The 22,840-nt window shown below is 38.6% G+C and overlaps 1 protein-coding gene across 2 annotated transcripts in view; it reads right to left on the minus strand.

The window, feature by feature from the left end:
* CBFB (core-binding factor subunit beta) overlaps positions 1 to 22,840 on the minus strand; it is a 63,147-nt gene that overhangs the window by 20,008 nt on the left and 20,299 nt on the right. Inside the window, exons 4-5 of one of the 2 annotated variants that reach the window (XM_082368991.1) lie at positions 6,185 to 6,301; positions 4,112 to 5,709 (exon numbers count right to left, since the gene is read on the minus strand). In XM_082368991.1, the coding sequence (XP_082225117.1) occupies positions 4,564 to 5,709; positions 6,185 to 6,301 (1,263 nt within the window). In that variant the 3' untranslated portion in view covers positions 4,112 to 4,563. Of the gene's footprint in view, positions 1 to 4,111; positions 5,710 to 6,184; positions 6,302 to 22,840 lie in introns of those variants that run through there. The other variant, XM_082368992.1, reaches the window with a different exon arrangement.

Here is a 22,840-nt window from a genome sequence, read left to right on the forward strand (position 1 = left end):
TTTCTTTTTTGTAAATGAGTCCTCAGTTATATTTTGTTCAAAATTAGTTGGAAATCTCTGATTAAAGTATTCAATGGTGAAGCGCCAAATTTTTCAGTTTTTCAAGCTTTTAGAGAATTGCAATTGTTGAAAATCAAACAGATGAAGACAACACTGAAATTATCCTACAAATTACAGAAAATAAAGAAATGAAAGTACAATCAGCAAACATGATTCAATTTTGAGTTTATACAATTATACTCAGAAATATCTTCATTTGTGGGAAACTTTTAAAACATTTTATTGAACTATTTACACATACAAAAAAGTACACATATCTTAAGGCTGTGTTGTTCAGTACTGTAGCCACTAGCCACGTGTGACTACTGCATACTTGAAATGTTGCTAATTTGAGTCTGTAAGTGGAAAATACACGCTAGATTTCAAATACTTGTTATCAAAACAGGTAAATATCCCAATAAATATTTATATTGATTTTATGTTCAAATGATAATATTTTGGATATACTGGGATAAATAAAATGTAAAAATTAATAATTTTCAAACCTTTTTAAATGTGGCTTTTAAAAAATTTTAATTTACATAATGTGGCTCACATTTGAATTCTACTGGACAGCACTGTCCTAAAAGATAGCTTGACGAATCTTCAGAAACTGAACTAAAAGCCATATGAAGAGACAGAACAGCACCAGCATCTCAGAGGTCGTCTTCTCCTCCATTCCAGGAACTACCCTCCTCTCCCAAGGATAAACCACTATCCTTCCTTTTAACAACATGTATTATTAGTTTTACCTATTTTTGTACTTTTATATAAATGGATTCATATAGCATGTGCTTTTTTAATACACTCAATGTATTTGTGAAATTCACCCATATTGGTATGCTAGTTGTAGTTTTTCATTTTCATTGTATTTCTCTGTATGAACATGCAATTTATCCATTTGACTGTTAGTGGGCATTTGGGCAGTTTATAGTTTCTGGCTATTAACCAATAATGCCGCTACAATGTCCTAGTACCTATCTTTTGATGAATATATGTATTCATTCCCATTGCATACCATGCTTCAGGACAGAACTGCTGGATCATAGGTATACACATGTGCAGTTTTAGTATTTATTGCCAAATGTTGTGTCAACTTTATGTAATCAAACACCACACCAACTGTTGTTCCGCATCCTTGCCAACGTTTGTCAAAGGTACTCTAAACAAAGGCAAAAAGACAATACCTGTGAAAATATTTCAGTTGAAATACTTATACAATTTAATTTTTAAGAATGTAATTGTGACTATCCTCCGTTTATCTCTTAGCCTACCCGGTACCTGAGCATATACTGGAGAATTTTGTTCTCACATGGCAGAGAAAGAGATTGAGCAAGCTTAGCTCCCTTGTGCATGTCTTATCAGGACACTAATCCTACCATATCAGGGCCCCACTCTTAGGACTCATTTAACCTTAACAGACCCCATAAAGGTCCTATCTCCAAATACAGTCATATTGGAAGTTGGGGCTTCAAAATATGAATTTTGGGGGAACACAAACATGCCATCCACAATAGCTGGTAAGTGGTGGGGGCAGGAATCACAATTACATGACCATGAAGTGCCTACTCCTAACTTCTATACTTCATTGCCTCTTTATATTTACTATCTTTCAGAAGACTGGGGGATGGGGAAAGCTCCAGAGAAGTGCTGACTGTTGACTGAATGGTTGGTATCCCCTGCTTTAAAATTTTTATATTATGTAAGACCTATTATTATATTAGTTTACTATGACAACAGATGGTACTTACTTTATAGTGATAAAGCCCAATTTGTGGACCAGGGCAACAAAGCCTGGGAAATTCTCAGTATGGAAAATACTGTGGGCTAAACTTTAAATTTTTACCTATCACTTTAATAAAATATTTCAGTTTTAGAAGTCAACTTAATCTGAAATTCACCCTTACATAAATTCAATCTGCTGTATCACTTCTTACAGAAACAGCCTTCTAAACTGCCAATTATTTACTATTTTTCTGAAGGAATTAGGTATTCCTTATCCCTGTGGAAATTAAGGTAGCAGAGATTCTTTCTTAAGAATTTTAACTTTGAGCCTGAATTTTTTACTAGGAAGGTTTAATTTTTTGATCTCTTAAGAAGAAAATTCCTACATTTCTATATATGGAGAACAAAATGGGAATAACAGAAATAACAAAAAGAGAGCTCCTTTTTATTCTTGCCATTATTTTAACTTTATTAAGAGGATTAATATTAAACAACTAAAAAAATTAACACCGCTAATAATCAGATACTCTGACATGTTCTTTCAGCATTTTGAATATGTCATCACACTATCTTCTGGCCTCCATAATTTCAAAAGACAAGTCAGCTCTTAATCTTATTGTGGCTCCCTTGTATGTAATGAGGCCTTTTTCTTGCTGCTTTTAAGATTCTCTTTGTTTTTCAACAGTTTGGCTATGATGTACCTAGTTGTGGATTTCTTTCTGCTTACCCTACTTGGAGTTCATTAAACTTCTTGGATATGGAGATGAATATTTTTCGTCAAATTTAGAAGTTTTCAGCCATTATTTCTTAAAATATATTTTCTGCCCCTTTCTTTCTCTCCTTACCGCCTGGGACTTTCATTACATATATGTTGGTCTGCGTGCTGGTGTCCTACAATCTCTGATACTGTTCATTTTTCTTTGTTCTTTCTTCTTTCTGTTCTTGAGACTGGATAATCTCTATTAATCTATGTTCAAGTTCACTAATTCTTCTGCCAGCTTAAATCTGTTGAGTCTGTGAATTTTTCATTTCAGTTATCGTACTTTTCAATCCTAGAATTTCTACTTGATTCTTTTTAAAAATTTAGATCTCTTTATTAATATTCTGTCTTTAATGAGTCACTGTCATAATTGTCCTTCAATTCTTTAAAGGAAGAAATTTTCCTTTAGTTCTCTGAACATACTGAAAAAGAATTGCTTTTAAGTCTTTTGTCACTAAGAACCATCATCTGAACTCCCTCAGAGTATCTACTGCCTGCTTTTTCCCCTGAGTATCAGTCACACTTTTGTGCTTATTTGCATGTCTTGTAATTTCCTGTTAAAAATTGGATATTTTAGATAATATACTGTAGCAACTCTGAATTCTGACCCCTGCCTCCAGCTTGTTGTTGCTGTTTTTTGTTTGTCTACTTAGTGACTTGCCTAGTTGTGTGGAGTCTGTTTCCCCAGCAGTGTGCAGCCTCTGATGTCACTGCTTAGTTTTTTTTCTTTTTAAGCCTTGCTTTCTAGGGGGTTGCCCCTGGGTCAGCATAACCTAATGGTCAGCCAATGATTGGTCAGAGGTTTTGCTTAAACACCTTGAGTCAGAAGCCTTCTAATCCTTTGCCATGGAATCTGTGTGTGGCTTACTTTCAAAGTGCAGGGAGTTCATCAGTCTACCCTGTATTCAGCCAGGGACTAGTAGCTTTCAAGGGCTCTCTCTGTCCTCTCCTGAACAGGTGTAGCCTTGCACACGTACACAGCCTTTTGGACCATGAGAGGTTAAGTGTGATCTCAATAAGGCTTACTTTAGCTATCTCTTTCCCTAGATTTCCCTGATAAATTTCTGGTTAGTCTGCCATTTTGTTGCTTCCTGAAACATTAGCTTTCTCCAATTGTTTGCCACAGAGACTGCTATTGTTTTCAACAACAGCCCTGGACATGTATTTCTCCAAGTGCTGCTCTAAATAAAGTCAGCTCCCTCTGACAGGACAGCAGAGCTGCAAGTCCTCATGGCTCGTCCTGCCTGCCCAGGGTAGAACTTGAGGAACCACAGAGCTAAGGGAGATGGGAGCAGCTCCCAACTAAAAGGCCAGACTATCACTGTTCTTACTGAAATTCACTAGCTTCGTTTGAATAAATGCCTCTCAATATATGTCCTTTGGTTAATTTCCAGAGACCTTAAATGGGTCTTTGTTTGTTTGTTTACAATTTTGTTAAGTTTAATCACTGCTTTTTGGAGAGAGAATCTGCCAAGCTCCTCACTCAGCCATTTCAAAAGTGCTGCTCCTACATTTTATTTTAAACTGGGTTTTTTTTTTCCCCCCCTCAGAATGTGCTAAGGATCCAGAACAAATATTAAACAGAACCATCTACTACACTTTGAAGTGCCCCACTAAGCACACAGTGGTAATCCAGTGCAATTCAGAACCACTGAAGGAAAAACTTTCCCCAAACCAGGACCAAAATTTGGGTCTCAATCTCTTCAGAATTCATCAATATTATGAGAACATGAGACTTTCTATACTTACTGTTTCTAAAAAATACTTCCTAATTTTATTTGATAACAACAAACTATATATAAAAAGAGACAAGGAAGGCAGGGAGGCCCATGGATGGAAGTGTGTGTGTGTGTGTGTGTGTGTGTGTGTGTGTGTGCGCGCGCGCGCGCGTGCAGGGGTACTTGGGGGGGGGGTCAAGAATGGAGAGAGGGTCAAAAAAGAGGGTCAAAAATTACAGAAAGGGCCTTCCCTCATCCCCCATCAGAGTTGGCGCCCAGAGGAGGGTTCTTGAGGGAGCTGTGAGGGTCCACAGACGTGCCTCAGCCTATGAGATGGTAGAAGATCCAGCACCCAAAAGTGACCCAGTGACTGGCCCAGCTGAGCTCTGACCACTTGTGGACAGTGTATGCCATGCTGTAGCCCTGTTCCTCTGTGGTATCGTCCACATCAACGTCAAACAGGGAGCCCAGGTAGGCCAGGTGGAAGATGGCCAGGGCCCCAAAGAGCAGGTTTAAGGCTCGCACCCCTAGGCCCAAACGATGCTGGTGTGAACAGTCTGGTGGGCACCTTTTCGACAAGACACAGGCACTGAGGATCCGAGCCAGGCGCTTTCGGAGGACGTGCTCCACATAAGTGATAAATGCCAGGGACAGCAGCACCGCAGCCAGGTGGAAGCTAAAGCCGTGCAGGAGGGCGCTGGTTGCATAGGTGACCAGCACGGCTGAAAAGGTCCCCAGGTGGAGAGCATTCTTGAAAACATAGTTATTTAGCCAACAAGACATGGGCAGGTTCCAGCTTGTGACAACTTCCACCATGGACCGGGGCAGCTCCACATTCAGTGGCTTAGAGACCGTCAGGTCCCATTCCAGGTGATCCTTCTCCTCGGTGAAGCCAGCCCCCGCCAACGTGGCTGTGGCCTCAGATAGAAAGCCCACAAAATAGTTGCTGAAGTGGAAGGAGACAGCACTCTCGTAGGCTCGCAGCCACTTGTGAAGGAGGCGGTCGCCATCAAGGGGGATGACGTAGGGGAAGAGGTAGGGGCCCACACAGGTGGACAGCACAAGGCACAGCAGGGCCAGCACCAGGCTCTGGGCCACTTTCTGCAGCCACTGACGGCTCAGCGGGAGGCCTTGGACAGCCTGTAGGTAGCTGTGGAAGGATATCCAGGGCCCAAAGACGATGGTGCCCACAAAGAAGAGGTAGCCCATGAACTCCACGGGCGAGGGCACCACACCCACCTCGCCCCGGTCCAGATCGAAGCCCAGAGACACTGCCTTCATGGCCACAATCATCTGGGCCCCTCGCATCTTGTGCCATGTCACAGTGTCCACCATGTGCATCTCACCCATGAGTAGGTAGATGAGGATGGTGACGGAGAGGAAGATGCCACGATGGGAGGAATGTCGGCAGAGGAACAGCACGAGGTAGCACAGAAGGCAGAGCAGCATGACCCAAACCATGTGCAGCTGGAAGAAGTGGTAGAGGCTGAAGAACCCACCTGCCACGGTGCTTGCATGCTTCAGGTAGGATGGCAACCCAAGCCTCCCGAGGAGGCGGCAGGCGAGGCAGATGGCAAGGAGCAGCCAGATCTGGTCAAGGCCCTGCTGGGCAGTAGGCAGGAGACAGCCCTGTAGGAGCTGCTGGAAAAATTCCTGGCGGCTGAAGGTGGCCATTGTGGACCCCCACAGATGGATGAACAGATGGATAGACTTGGCAGTAAAGAAGCTGCGGTCCAGGGGCCCAGGGACACACCACCGCCACCACTGTCGCCGCCTCCTCCAGGCAGCCTCCCCCGCAAGCTGCAAGGCCGGGACCAGCTGCGGCTCCCAGGGCAGCACTGTATACTTACTCTTAAAGACTGGGTAAAATAGATCTCCACACAAAGGCAAGATTAGGGGTAAAAAAAGGGACCACAGTCAGTAAAGCCTGAAGTCACCCTACCTGGGCTCGCTCCTCATCAAACTCCAGGCAGCCCATACCATCCAGTCTCTGGAGATCAATCCAACCTTTCCAGATAACACAGACTCCATTCAGAATCATGGGAGCCTTCAAATATACCTAAGACACAGAAAGAAGGATGAAAACCAATAATAAGCCATCAGACACATAAAAAACAAAGGATAAACTTACTTATGAAAACTGGGTTTTTTTGGGGAAAAAAAATAAATACAATTATAAAATTAAGAATTGTAGGAAAGTATACAAAGCATAGCCTCTGACCATATTCTATAAATTAAGTTAATCTGGTTTACCAGGATTTTATTTCTAGTCACAATTTTTCCAGATTATTTATTTTTTTAAAGATTTAATTTTATTTTCATTTTTGGCTGTGTTGGGTCTTCATTGCTGCGTGTGGGCTTTCTCCAGTTGGGCTTCTCATTGAGGTGGCTTCTCTTGTTGTTGAGCACGGGCTCTAGGTGTGTGGGCTTTAGTAGTTGTGGCATGCGGGCTCTAGTAGTTGTGGCATGCGGGCTTAGTTGCTCCGCAGCATGTAGGATCTCCCTGGACCAGGGCTCGAACCCGTGTCCCCTACATTGGCAGGAGAATTCTTATCCACTGCATCACCGGGGAAGTCCCTCCAGATTATTTTTAAAAGGAAGTTTTACAGATTTTGTAAAAACTGTAGTAAGGTGATACTTGAAGTGACATTGTTTCTTTTGCAGCTGAAGCTAGGACAATCAGGTACTTTGCTTTAATTTTTGAATCTTGAATAGGAAGACATAAAGATGTAAAACAACTGGAATTCACTAGCCCCTGAAGAGAGCACGCACTGTTTCTCCCTGTTTGGATACCTGGAGCCACCCAGGGTCAGGTTCTTCATATTTCCTTTCAGTTTTATAAGCTACCTCATAGATTCCTGGTAAGTAATGCTGTTTTTCTTTCTTTTTCTTTTTTTACTTAAGTTAGCCAGAGTTGATTTCTACCGCTTTTAGCCAAAGAACCTTAACTGATGCAACATTTATTTATGCATACTAAACATAAGAGAATTCTTCTGTTTCAAGTAAATAACCCTCGAGCAAAAGTCACTTTAGGTATGATTTCCAAATTTAAATCACTTTCATTTTTGATCACCAAATTAATTTTCATATTGCCTGTAAATATAGTTGTTCTCAAGAGCAATTAAGGATCCATCAAGAAAGGAAAGGTGCTAATGCTATCATCCTGAGGTATTTTACTGTGATATAGTAAGAAAATATAAAAGAGAAGAAAAGAGAAATTTGTTAGTTCTTACAATCTCCCTCATCATAACACCATTTTATTCTAATAAGTACTTCAAAAAAAAAAACAACCCCAACATTGTTATTTTAGGTCTTCTCTACCTCATTTAACATGGGCTTCTGAATAAAAATCAGCATAGATTTTTTTTTTTTTTTATCATTTACTGACTTAACAAGATCTTTTAAATGCAGAGGATGCAGGACTTCAATGAGTTTTCAAAATGCCAGGTTATCCAATATATCTTTATAAATAAGGTTCTTCATCTGCTTAAACCAAATATATTTTCTTCAGATAATCCCACTGCTTTTGTGAGCTAAAATTAGCATTATTTATTACCTATAATTATATAGTCAGTAAGGCAGTTTCTCATTTTGAGGAAAAAGCTGGAAGCATCAACTTTTTCTTTACTCAATTCAGCAGTTTCTTCAACAAAAAAAGTCATGAGGCATTCTTGTTTTACAGAGGTTTAATAAGAATAACTTATTAAATCATTAATTATGTCAGTAATTATAAATATGCAACAAAAATGACTGAGACACCTGTAAAATAAAACCTAGAGGACTTATGTCTTCTTAGTACATATTTAAGTCATTCCCCTCCGCTAGTAAACACAACTGTTTTTCCTGTTAAGGGCCCCAATAAACCATGCTGAATCAATTTCTACTGATACTGGAAAAAAAGCCAAAAACATAAGGTTCCATTTCTCCTCCCATTTGGACCAAGGGAAACAGTCTACAGTTATAGCTGAAACCGTTTAACCACACATTTCCTTCTGTTCTGATAAGTGCTCATTCCCTTCCACACTGTGAATTTAAAACTCCACTAGTATGCACCTAGTTGAACAAGTAACTGTGACGACCTCATATTCGATACCTCACTAAACCTAAAATAACCCTCTGAATTGCCTATCAATATAACTTGACTTACCACATCTACTAATCAAGATTCCCACTTACTCTTTCCAACAGAGGAGGGGGTGCTACACAATCAGGAGCACAGCATTTCACTTACCAATCTACCTCATTATTTTAAATTCTCACACTAAACATAAAGATAATCCTCATCTAATAGCAGAGAAAGGTCAACTTCATGATCAGATTCTATATTCTTCATCAATGACTTACATCTTTTAGATTCAAAGATTCCATAATCTAGCTTATTCATATTTACTTCCATAGTCAAAAAATATTTTCCTTACGAAATTACCAAATTTTTAAACAGCTGATTTATTACTTCTTTATAAAAGTTTTCTCATGACTAAGAAAACCACTGATCTGCTTTGGAAAATTCCTAAATGGGTTCAGAAAATGGCTACAGTTCATAATCAAGGCTAGTGCCTGGAATTGTAATTTAAAATATTTAGATGATCCTGTGATTTACTGCGATGTTCACATTTAAATAAATACAGTTTTATGTGTAGACCTTCAAAGTAAATGCTTGGCACTTTCATACATTCATGAATACCAAACCTTGAAGTACAAAGAAACGAAAACTCTCTTACTTTGGTAATTTAATAACGTCATTTAAACATTCAGACATTTTTCACTGAAAATAATGATGGTTTATTTCAAACTGTGAAAAGAAAATGTATTAGAATATGACCTAGGGTTTAAACCCATTGTCCTAGAACAATTAAATGTTTTATATAAAATGAATTCTATAAAGCCTTTAAATTGGGTAAATATTCAGCTAATCACACACAAAAATAACAAAATAGCTTGCTTATCTTTCCAAAAGTAAAATATCAGAGGATATGTTTAAGACTTCACAGAAAGTTAAAAGTGACTGCAGCCTCACGTTTTGTGTTCTTTTGGAAATAAGGTAAAGTATTGCACAATTTTTTAATCAGCTCAATCTCTAAGTATCAGTATTTGTGATGTTATTTCAATCCAAATTACACAATCACTTTTCTTTCACATTTGTAGCTTTAAATTCCACATCACTGTAGCAGTAGAGCTTCAGCAAAAACACGTACGCACCAACTGTGGCATTATCCATATAATGAAATACCATTCAGCCATTAAAAAGGAATAAAGTAGTGATACATGCTACAACATGGATGAACCTTGAAAACATTATGCTAAGTGAAAGAAACCAGAAAAAGGCCACATACTATATGATTCCATTTATATGAAACATCCAGAATAGGTAAATACAGAGACAGAAAGGGTATCAGTGGTTCCCAGGGGCTGAGGGGAGGGGGGAATGAGGAGTGACTGTTAATAAGTACAGGATTTCTTTTTAAGGTGATGAAAATGTTTTGGAATGACAGAGTGGTGACAGCTGCACAATTCTGTGAATATACTAAAAATCCCTGGATTTTTAGTTAATTTAGTGAAGGATGAATTTTATGGTCTATGAATTTTATCTCAATAGAGCTATTATAAAAAATATTTGCAATAAGTTTTATCTGTTATATAGGTGACATCTATAAGATATGTATATGGAGATTTTTGAGCAGGCAGTTGCATATAGGATTCTAGCACTCTGTGAAGAGATATGGGCTGATGATATAAATCTGGCAGTCATCAACGACACAGTGGTATTTAAATCCAGGGGAAAGGAAGAGATTACTCAAGCAGTAAGTAGAAGGAGAAAAGAGGGGGACCCATGAAGAACCCTAAGGAAATCCAACTTTCAGATGTTGGGTAGAAGAGAATAATCCAGCAGAGCAGCCTATGAACTGCCAGTGAAGAAACAGGAAAACATGCAAAGAGCCTAGTGGCTAAAGGTTAAGTTAAAGGCCCCCAAGTAAAAATTTCCCCTTTGTTGGCTGCATAAGATTTTGAAGTATTACGTTACAGTATCTTAGGTTACTCATAACTTTTAGCAATGCTCTTATTTAAGGCAGGAGTTCTTAGTCTGGAGTTCAGAAAACCCACATGAGTTTGGGTTTATGGATAAGTTTCAAGAAGACCAGAAACCTCCCAAAATTCTGGTAAAAATGTATGTTTGTGTCCATGTGCATTTTTCTAAGGAAGTCCAATGCTTTCACCAAATTCTCAAAAGGGTGTACAAGGGGAAAAGGATTCAACTATGACAGTAAAAATGCAATTCTTCCCTTTCCCCTCACAGACACCAAGGTCTTTGTAGCACCAAGCTTGAGAGATGATAAATACCCTTCATTTAGTAAAGGGACCAAACTGCTTAAGCAGCTAAACATTAGTTTCCCTGGGTTTTGAAATGTGCCAGAGGAAGGATAAGAGAGGACTTAGTTAGTTTCCCATTTATCAACCTGTACAAAATAGTTCTATCTCTGAGTCTGGAGTCTCTTATTCTGAGAGTATATAAATTTGGAATAAACAGTGGCATCTTCAATTGCCCTTTCTTCTACAATACTATATGGATGTTCAGTGTTTCTAGCTCCTAGGTAGCTGGACTGAGAATAGAAATTGAGGGTACAACGGGACAGCAGAAAGAGTTCCCTTTATTGAGTGGTTCTGAAGAAGATAATTTCAAGATAATTAAAACAGAATAATCGTAAATTTGCAAAGACTCCCATACACACTGGTACTGAGCCATATCATCAAGATACACAGAAACCAAGTGTCAAAGCTATTGATAAAAGCAAGAAGCAGATACTTCACCCTCAAAAAACCCATTTCAATTGGAAAGAATATTTCATTTCCTTAGAGTAAACTATTAGAGCTCAAATAATTGTGACTCTAGCCAATAAACTGAGATATTAGGGAAAACAGTAGAGGAAATGATCAGTACCCCTTAGGCCCTCAGGACATACCTGAATAATGATTAATAGAAGAACAGAAGTACACCTGGAATTTAGAAATGTTTTTCTTGTAGCTTTCCTATAATTTCAATTTGAAAGGATTCACCTATTCAACAGATGTATATTACCTGTCATTTTGTACATGGTATTATCATAAGGGCAGAGGGGAATACATGATGATTTTTTAAAAAATTGTATCCCACCACCCCAAAAAAGATTCCAACACCAGTTAAAGTCTTTAATAAGGAAGAACGGAATGCATACAAAAAGAACTCTAAGAATTAAAACTGAATTCACCCATTACATTTAAGTAGGACTCACTTAACTCCTAAGGTTAACGGAATGTTCCATTGATAGTAATAAAATTGTAAGGAGCTGGATCCAGCAGCTTTGCAACCTCTTTTTAAAGACCACAGTTCTAACAAAGTTGCATATAAACATGACCAGGATATAATATTTGAAGATTATCTACCTGAAAAATATAAAATATTCAACTGAAAAACCAAGTGAATTAATGAGTTCAATAAAGTGGCTGGTTATAAAAAAAATATACAAAACCCAACAACTTTCCCGTATTACAACAGTTAACTATTTAGAAAATAAAATGAAAAATTAAAAAAACAAACCTTATTTTAAAATAGCATTGGGATTTCCCTGGTGGCGCAGTGGTTAAGAATCCGCCTGCCAATGCAGGGAACAAGGGTTCGAGCCCTGGTCCAGGAAGATCCCATATGCTGCGGAGCAACTAAGCCTATGCACCACAACTACTGAGCCTGCGCTCTAGAGCCCGCGAGCCGCAACTACTGGGCCTGTGTGCCACAACTACTGAAGCCTGCGTGCCTAGAGCCCGTGCTCCGCAACAAGAGAAGCCACCACAATGAGAAGCCCGCACAACGTAACGAAGAGTAGCCCCTGCTCGCCGCAACTAGAGAAAGCCTACATGCAGCAAGAAGACCCAACGCAGCCAAAATAAATAAATAAATAAATTTATATTTTAAAAAATAGCATTAAAAGTATCTACTAAGAATAAATTTAATACGAAACAGGTAGGCTCTATAAGAAGAAAATACCTAATTTTTGAAACACAGAAAGAGACTTGAAAAACTAGTGAGATGTCATGTTCTCTAATGGTAAGACTACAAATGCCAATTTATACCAAAGTAATCCTTATTTTAACGAAATTCCAGTAAAATCTCAAAATAATGTTTTTTGGAATTTACAAAATAAGTCTATAATTCATACAAAAGAATCAGACCATCCAAGAGAATAAAAGAAAGTATTTTTCTGCTCTTTCAGCTATTAAAACCTGTAACAACGCAATCAGTACATATGCAGTAGTGCTGTGGCAGCCAGAAACAACTTGACGGAATAAACAAAAAAATTAAAAAACAAAACCACATATACAAGTACTTAATAAATGAAAAGGGCAACATTTCAAATCAATGGTAAAAGGGTATTTTACTTAACCAGTGGAGATGGGAAAACTGACTATCATTAAAAAAAAAAAAGTTTGGAAAAAATAAATAAAATGGCTAAAATATTAAAATAAAACAAGGTAACTATTTCTAAACAAAAGGTAAAAATCTTTTAAATTAGGGACTTCCCTGGTGGTTGACTGGGTAAGACTCTGCGCTCCCATTGCAGGGGGCCCAGGTTTGATCCCTGGTCGGGAAACTAGATCCTGCGTGCTTGTGGCAACTAAGTGTCCGCATGCCGCGACGAAGCTCCCGTGTGCCGCAACTAAGACCCGGCGCAAGATACATACATACATAAATATTTAAAAAAAAATTTTTTTAATTAAAAATCTTAATAATGTGTATGAGGAGAGATACCAGGTTCTACTACATTGTCAGAGGGAGCATGAACTGGCTAACAATTCTGGGAAGGCATTTTTTGGCAACAGTGTGAATTTTCCTCTTACAAATAGCTCGTGGGGCTCAATATCAAAAAAAACAAACAACCCAATAAAAAAATGGGCAGAAGACCTAAATAGACATTTCTCCAAAGAAGACATACAGATAGCCAAGAGACACATGAAAAGATGCTCAACATCGCTAACTATTAGAGAAATGCAAATCAAAACTACAATCAGATATCGCCTCACACCAGTCAGAATGCCCATCATTAAAAAGTGTCTACAAACAATAAATGCTGGAGAGGGTGTGGAGAAAAGGGTAAATTGGTACAGGCACTATGGAGAACAGTATGGAGGTTCCTTAAAAAACTAAAAACAGAGCTACCATATGATCCAGCAATCCCACTCCTGGACATATATCCGGAGAAAAACAGGATTCGAAAGGATACATGTACCCCAATGTTCATTGTAGTGCTGTTTACAATAGCCAAGACATGGAAGCAACCTAAAGGTCCATCAATGGATGAATGGATAAAGAAGATGTGGTACATATATACAATGTAATATTATTCAGCCATTAAAAAGAATGAAATAATGCCATTTGCAGCAACATGGATGGACCTGGAGATTATCATACTAAGTGAAGTCAGACAGAGAAAGACAAATATCATATGATATCACTTATATATGCAGAATCTAAAAAAAAAGTGATATAAATGAACTTATTTGCAAAACAGACTCAGACTCACAGCTTTAGAGAACAAACTTATGGTTACCAGGGGAGAAGCGTGGGGGGGGAGGGATAGATTGGGAGTTTGGGATTGACATGTACACACTACTATATCTACTACAGATAACCAGCAAGGACCTAGTGTATAGCACAGGGAACTCTGCTCAACATTCTGTAATAACCTAAATGGGAAAAGAATTTGAAAAAGAATAGATACACGTATATGTAAAACTGAATCACTATGCTGTACACCTGAAACTAACACAACATTGTTAATCAACTATGCTCCAATATAAAAATAAAAATTTTTTTTAAAGTGTGAATTTTCCTTTGACCCAGCAATATCATGCCTATGAACGTATCCTAAAATTTAATCAAAGATGTATACAGAGTATTTGATTACAAGGCTGTTCACTCTTAAGGGTTTTTCAATAATGGCAAAAGGTTACAAATAACCTAGATGCTCAACATTTTGTTGTTTAATGCTGAATCAACAATATATATTAAATAAGGTGTCTTTAAACAGAAACATACATAAACAAGATTATGTATTAACTGGCTGAGGAGGATGTTGTGACCAGAGGCTTGCAGGAACCTAACTCTGTATTTTCCGCGGAAGAAGTTGTTCGGTGTTCATTACTTCCAAGTCTGCAGGGACTTTATAGAAGATAACTACCATATATTAGGAGAATCAACCATAATTATTTTTTAAAGGAAAGGAATATTATCACTATGCTTAACCCCAAGACAGCATGGGAAGAGTAAAAACTAAATGTACTTTAGAATCAGATAAAACCTGGATTTAAATCCTGGTTCTAACAGTGTATTTGAGACAAATCATTTAAGATTGCTAATAAGCCTCAGATTCCTCACATATAAAATCAAGGTTAAATAATACCTCTTTCATAGTTGATAGTAAAAATTAGTTAAGCCAATGTACATACACTTATGAAACATATAGAGCACCACAGAAACTCAATGCTTACACACAATACTTCCACCAAAGTTTTACACAGTGATTTCTCTTCAAAGGAAAGAAGCCATTTTTTTTTGAGACAATGAACAGTTGATCACACCAATGAATCAGCAGATAAGCAATAATACTGGGATGGCCACAGGCACCCAGGAAAACAAGATATTCCACAAAGGAAGTATGCACCCTGCCTTTTAGTTGTAATCATTTCTGTAGTCTATTTAACAGATTCCTTTAGAAGATACTTGGTTCTGACTCATTCTCCTTTAGTCACATGTTCCTCCTCATTTAGAAATGCATAGTCAGCTGCTTGCCTGTTGGATAATCATTACAGACAGTCATTCAATCTCACTTGCCTCTGAATCATAATTGGGTTGCATGTAAGTGTAAAAAATAGCTTCTTCTATAGTGATTTAATGTAGTTTACCAATCTACTTCTTACAGTTCCAAACAGAAAACAGTACTTCTTGCAGAAATCATAACATGGATTAACACAGAATGTGCCTGGAACTTAAAAGATTAAGCAAGCAAACATGTTTACGCGCGTGCATGCACACATGCAGACGCACACTCAATAAATGGATGTGTTAACCAAACCCATCCTAAAAGGCATATGGAAAATGAATTAAAATATGTAAAAGTAAAGAAAAAAAAAGGCATAGGGACCTGAATAGCCAAAACAATCTTAAAAGAACAAAACTGGAGGATTCACACTTCCTGATTTCAAAACTTAAAGATTCATTAATCAAAACAGCTTAGTATTGGCATAAAGACATACAGACCAATGGACTAGAGTAAAACACCCAGAAATAAACCCTCACATAGGTGGTCAAATGATTTTTGACAAGGGTGCCCAGACCATTCAGTGGGGAAAGGACAGTCCTTTTAATAAATGGTGCTAGAAAAATGGATATCCATATGCAGAAGAATGAAGTTGGACCCTTACCTGACACTATCTACAAAAATTACTTCAAAATGTACCAAAGACCTAAATGTAAGACCTAAAACTATAAAACTCTTAGAAGCAAGGATAAAAGCTTCATGACACTGGATTTAACAATGATTTCTTGGGGATGACACCAAAGAAACAGGTAACAACAACAAAAATAGACAAACTGGACTTCATTAAAATTTTAAAAATTTGTACATCAAAAGACACTATCAACAGAGGAAAAAGGCAACCCACAGAATGGGAGAAAATATGTGCAAATCATATACCTATTAAGAAATTAAAATCCAGAATCAATATAGAGAACTCCTAAAACTCAACAACAAAAAACCCACAAATAACTCAATTCAAAAATGGGCAAAGTACCTGAATAGAAATTTCTCTAAAGAAAATATACAAATGGCCCATAAACACATGAAAAGATGCTCAACAACACTAGTCATTAGGGAAATGCAAATCAAAACTACAGTGAGATACTACGTATAAAATAAGCAACAGGGATATACTGTACAACACACGGAATACAGCCAATATTTTATAATAACTATAAATGGAGAATAACCTTTAAAAATTGTGAATCACTATATTGTACACCTATAACTCATATAATATTATACATCAACTATACGTCAATAATAAAAATAAACCTGCTATAAACATTAAAAAAAACTACAATGAGATACCAACCCACAGCCATTAGGATCACTACCAACAAAGAAACAGAAAAGGGACTTGCCTGGTGGCGCAGTGGTTAAGAACCCACCTGCCAAGGCAGGGGACATGGGTTCAATCCCTGGTCTGGGAAGATCCCACCTGCCGCAGAGCAACTAAGCCCGTGCACTACAACTACTGAGCCTGTGCCCTAGAGCCCAAGCACCACAACCACTGAGCCCACACGTCACAACTACTGACGTCCGTGCACCTAGAGCCCATGCTCCGCAACAAGAGAAGCCACCGGATGAGAAGCCCACGCACTGCAACAAAGAGTAGCCCCTGCTTGCCACAACTAGAAAAAGCTTGAGGGCAGCAACGAAGACCCAACACAACCAAATATAAATAAATAAAAAACAAAAAACCCAGAAAACAAGTGTTGGTAACGATGAGAAATTGGAACCGCTGTGGGAATGTAAAAGAATATAGCTGCTGTGTAAAAGAATAAAATACCTAGGAATAAACCTACCTAGGGAGACAAAAGACCTGTATGCAGAAAACTATAAGACACTGATGAAAGAAATTAAAGATGATACCAACAGATGGAGAGATATACCATGTTCTTGGATTGGAAGAATAAATATTGTGAAAATGACTATACTACCCAAGCAATCTACAGATTCAATGCAATCTCTATCAAATTACCAATGGCATTATTTACGGAACTAGAACAAAAAATCTTAAAATTTGTATGGAGACACAAAAGACCCCGAATAGCCAAAGCAGTCTTGAGGGAAAAAAATGGAGTGGGAGGAATCAGACTCCCTGACTTCAGACTCTACTACAAAGCTACAGTAATCAAGACAATATGGTACTGGCACAAAAACAGAAACACAGATCAATGGAACAAGATAGAAAGCCCAGAGATAAACCCATGCACCTATGGTCAACTAATCTATGACAAAGGAGGCAAGGATATACAATGGAGAAAAGACAGTCTCTTCAATATGTGGTGCTGGGAAAACTGGACAGCTACATGTAAAAGAATGAAATTAGAATACCCTAACACCATACACAAAAATAAACTCAAAATGGATTCGATACCTAAATGTAAGACTGGACACTATAAAACTCTTAGAGGAAAACATAGGAAGAACACTCTTTGACATAAATCACAGCAAGATCTTTTTTGATCCACCTCCTAGAGTAATGGAAATAAAAACAAAAATAAAGAAATGGGACCTAATGAAACTTAAAAGCTTTTGCACAGCAAAGGAAACCATAAACAAGACGAAAAGACAACCCTCAGAATGGGAGAAAATATTTGCAAACGAATCAACGGACAAAGGATTTATGTCCAAAATATATAAACAGCTCATGCAGCTCAATATTAAAAAAACAAACAACCCAATCCAAAAATGGGCAGAAGACCTAAATAGACATTTCTCCAAAGAAGATATACCGACGGCCAAGAAGCACATGAAAAGCTGCTCAACGTCACTAATTATTAGAGAAATACAAATCAAAACTACAATGAGGTATCACCTCACACCAGTTAGAATGGGCATCATCAGAAAATCTACAAACAACAAATGCTGGAGAGGGTGTGGAGAAAAGGGAACCCTCTTGCACTGTTGGTGGGAATGTCAATTGATACAGCCACTATGGAGAACAGTATGGAGGTTCCTTAAAAAACTAAAAATAGAATTACCCTATGACCCAGCAATCCCACAAGTGGGCATATACCCAGAGAAAACCATAATTCAAAAGGACACATGATGGGCTTCCCTGGTGGCACAGTGGTTAAGAATCCGCCTGCCAATGCAGGGGACACGGGTTCAAGCCCTGGTCCGGGAAGGTCCCACATGCCGCGGAGCAACTAAGCCCGTGTGCCACAACTACTGAGCCTGCACTCCAGATTCCACAAGCCACAACTCCTGAAGCCCGGGCACCTAGAGCCCATGCTCTGCAACAAGAGAAGCCACAGCAATGAGAAGGCCGCGCGCCACAATGAAGAGTAGCCCCTGCTCACCACAACTAGAGAAAGCCCGCGCACAGCAACAAAGACCCAACGCAGCCATAAATAAATAAGTAAATAAATACAATTCAAAAAAGAAGGACACATGCACCCCAATGTTCATTGCAGCACTATTTACAATAGCCAAATCATGGAAGCAACCTAAATGCCCATCAACAGATGAATGGATAAAGAAGATATGGTACATATATACAATGGAATATTACTCAGCCATAAAAAGGAACGAAATTGGGTCATTTGTAGAGACGTGGATGGACCTAGAGACTGTCATACAGGGTGAAGTAAGTCAGAAAGAGAAAAACAAATATCATATATTAGCATATATATGTGGAACCTAGAAAAATGGTATAGATGAACTGGTCTGCAGGGCAGAAATAGAGACACGGATGTAGAGGACAAACGTATGGACACCAAGGGGGGAAAGTGGTGGTGGGGTGGTGGTGGTGGTGTGATGAATTGGGAGACTGGGATTGACATATATACACTAATGTGTATAAAATGGATAACTAATAAGAACCTGCTGTATAAAAAAATAAAATTCTAAGAAAAAAAAAGTTACATGATGTAAGACTTAAAAGAAAAAAAAAGAATATAGCTTCTGTGGACAACAGTATGGCAATTCCTCAAAAAATTAAGAAGAGAATTACCATATGATCCAGCAATTCCACTTCTGGGTATATATCTAAAAGAACTGAAAGCAGGGTCTCTAAGACATACTTACACACCCATGTCCATAACAGCAGTATTTACAAGAGCTAAAACATGGAAACAACCCACATGTCCACTGACGAATGAATATATAAGCAAAATGTGGTCTATATATACAACAGAATATTATTATTCAGCCTTTTAAAGAAGGAAGTTCTGGGCTTCCCTGGTGGCGCAGTGGTTGAGAATCCGCCTGCCAATGCAGGGGACACGGGTTCGAGCCCTGGTCTGGGAAGATCCCACATGCCGTGGAGCAGCTGGGCCCGTGAGCCACAACTACTGAGCCTGCGCGTCTGGAGCCTGTGCTCCGCAACAAGAGAGGCCGTGATAGTGAGAGGCCCGCGCACCGCGATGAAGAGTGGCCCCCGCTTGCCACAACTAGAGAAAGCCCTCGCACAGAAACGAAGACCCAACACAGCCAAAAATAAATAAATAAATAAATATTTAAAGAAGGAAGTTCTGCAGTATGCTACAACATGGATGAATCTTCCAGACATTATACTAAATGAAATAAGCCAGTCATAAAAAGACAAATACTGTATGATTCCACTTATAAGAGGTACTTAGAGTAGTCAAAATCACAAAGAAGAATGGTGGCTGCCAGGAACAAAGGGGAAGGGGGAGTCAAGGAATGGGGAGTTACTGTTTAATGGGTATAGAGTTTGTTTTATAAAATAGAAAGAGTTATGGAAAAACTCATGTAAAAAGGAGGCAGTTCATGGTGAACCTAGAATCAGAAAATATAGAGCAGCCCATTTCCTCTGATCATTATTTCCTCCAGACCTCCAGCATACTGTGAACAATGGCTCACATTGTGCCAGATGCCCCAAATCCAGAATGAGCCCTAGGTATTCCATAACCTACTCATGACTCGGCTCACAAACTTCCCCAGAGGCTTTTAAAATTCGCCGGGAAGCTGAATCCAGAAGTAACACTGAGATTTTGTTCAGCTTATCTCCTAGGAACTTTCATGTTGAACTGACATTATAGTCCTTTATTTACATTGTCATGAAGTTTGTGCTTGCTATATTCAGTTTTTCAAAATTAAACAAATCATTGTTTAGAAATACATCCATAGGAACAAGATGATAAAGAAAAGCAAGGAAATAAAAATGTTAATCAAGGTAGTGAGAAGTTTTTGTGGAGGGGGGAATAGGACTGTGGAGTTTTTTAAGGCATCACTATCCAACATAAATATAATGGGAATCACAAATGCAACTCACATATATAAATGTAAATTTTCTAGCAGCCATGTTTAAAACACTAAAAAGAAACAGGTGAAATTAATCCCAGTAATGTTACTTAACCAAATATACCTAAAATATTATTTCAACATGTAATCAATATAAAAATTATTGAGATATCTTACATGCTTCTTTTTTTTGTACCAAGTTTTCAAAATTCAGTGTGTACTTTTCCACATACAGCACATGTCAACTAGACTGGCCACGTTTTAAGTGCTCAATAGTCACATGTGGGGACTTCCCTGGTGGTGGAGTGGTTAAGACTCCGCGCTCCCAATGCAGGGGGCCTGAGTTTGATCCCTGGCCAGGGAACTAGATCCCACACGCATGCCACAACTAAGAGTTCGCATGCCACAACTAAGGAGCCCACCTGCCACAACTAAAAAAGCCCATGTGCCACAACTAAAGAACCAGTGAGCTGCAACTAAGGAGCCCACCTGCTGCAAACTAAGACTTGACACAACCAAATAAATAAATGTTTAAAAAAATAAATAAAATAATATTGCTAAAAAAAAAAAAAGCCACATGTGGCTAGTGGTTACCTACTAGACATCACATGGATGTTCCTTTTACTATTATTCTTAAAACCGTACATATGGTTTTTTTAAATTAATTAATTATTTTTGGCTGCATTGGGTCTTCCTTGCTGGGTCTTCGTTGCTGCGTGCGGGCTACTCTTCATTGCGGTGCGCAGGATTCTCACTGCGGTAGCTTCTCTTGTTGCGGAGCACGGGCTTTAGGCGTGCAGGCTTCAGTAGTTGTGGCACGCGGGCTCAGTAGTTGTGGCTCACGGGCTCTAGAGCGCAGGCTCAGTAGTTGTGGCGCACAGGCTTAGTTGCTCCACGGCATGTGGGATCTTCCCAGACTAGGGCTCAAACTCGTGTCCCCTGCATTGGCAGGCGGATTCTCAACCACTGCTCCACCAGGGAAGTCCCCATACATATGTTTTTATCTACTCTTTCATAAGATTGTTTAACAAATGAAAACATGACTAGCTTTTAAGGGGAAAATGCGTTGAGTAACAAACATTTAAAAAGTAAAATATGCAGAAATAGCCCACCTAATTTGGGACATTTTATAAGGTATTTTAAGTGACAATAAAAATCACACTGTATTAAATTTTACAACACAAAAAGTATGCTGAAATATTATACTGGTTTTATTGTACAGTCCCACAGAGTTAATGTCGTGTGTTGCAAATTTTCACTAAACATCATTTTTCAGAAGAATGCTCCACCTAGACACACTGATGGTCCATCGTCTGGAAGAGCCATTCCTTCTGTGAGCCATCTGAGAAGATGCTCACGCACCCACAATATTCATACTCTGAGATATACATGGCTTTGTTAAGTAGAAAAAACCTTAGATTTTTAGTCTAGTCTAAAATTTGGTAATTTGTAATATGATTTATAGTCTTACACAAAACTGTCCTTCACGGAGGTATATTTAAAATTCCTGGGACTTCCCTGGTGGTCCAGTGGGTAGGGCTCTGTGTTCCAAATGCAGGGGGCCTGGGTTCAATCCCTGGTCGGGGAGCTAGATCCCGCATGCATGCGCAACTAGGAGTCCGCATGCCGCAACTGAGAGCTCCACATGCCACGACTGGGAGTCTGCATGCCACAGCTAAGAAGTCCGAATGCCGCAACTAAGAGTCTGCATGTCACAACTAAGAAGTCCACATGCCACAACTAAAAATCTCGCATGCCACAATGAAGTTCCCACATGCCGCAACTAAGGCCACTGCAACTAAGACTTGGTGCAGCCAAAATAAATAAATAAATAACAAATAAATTAAAAAAAAATTCCTGCTGGCTTTCTCACTGTATAAAAAAGTAGTGTTATGTTAGCATAAGCATCACAAACCACCATCAACTTTAACACTGTGAGACCCTGAATGCCATTTCTGGACTCTCTGCAACTCCAAGCTTCTACTTTGAACTCATTTTGCTTGAAGAAGTCCCTATCCCACCCCAAAACAGCTCTATATAGCTCCCTTCATTTCTTAACTCTCTCTTCCCGGTACTTTTTCACTCAGGTTTAACAAGCATTACCACTTTAGGTTTATATAAATTCTTTACAGCTCTCAAAACTTTTCCAAGTCCTATTTGACGTTTACAACCATCCAATAAGAAGAAAAAGTTTAAAAGAAGAAATTAAAACTGAGAGATTAAATAATTCACTTGCAGAAGGTCACAGAGCCAGTAAGTGGTACAAGCTAACACCCAAAACTCATGACTCTATACATTCACCCAAACCACAGTTGCATTAATGGACTGCATTATTAATGTTTCCTAAGTATTTCAGGACATGTAAAAATAGACTATTTCCCTAAAAATAAGTAGAGATTGGACAGTCAATTTCATGGTTAAATCCTTAACCATCTAGAACAATAAATGACATGAACTCTTCACATGACTTCAGAATATATTATATGAATATCCCACCCCCAACCCAAAATAGACAGCTTACTAGTTCTGCCATCTTCATTCTGTGATACAAAGTA

The sequence above is a fragment of the Balaenoptera borealis genome, assembly GCF_965194805.1.
Source record: "Balaenoptera borealis genome assembly, chromosome: 19".
Taxonomy (NCBI): domain Eukaryota; kingdom Metazoa; phylum Chordata; class Mammalia; order Artiodactyla; family Balaenopteridae; genus Balaenoptera; species Balaenoptera borealis.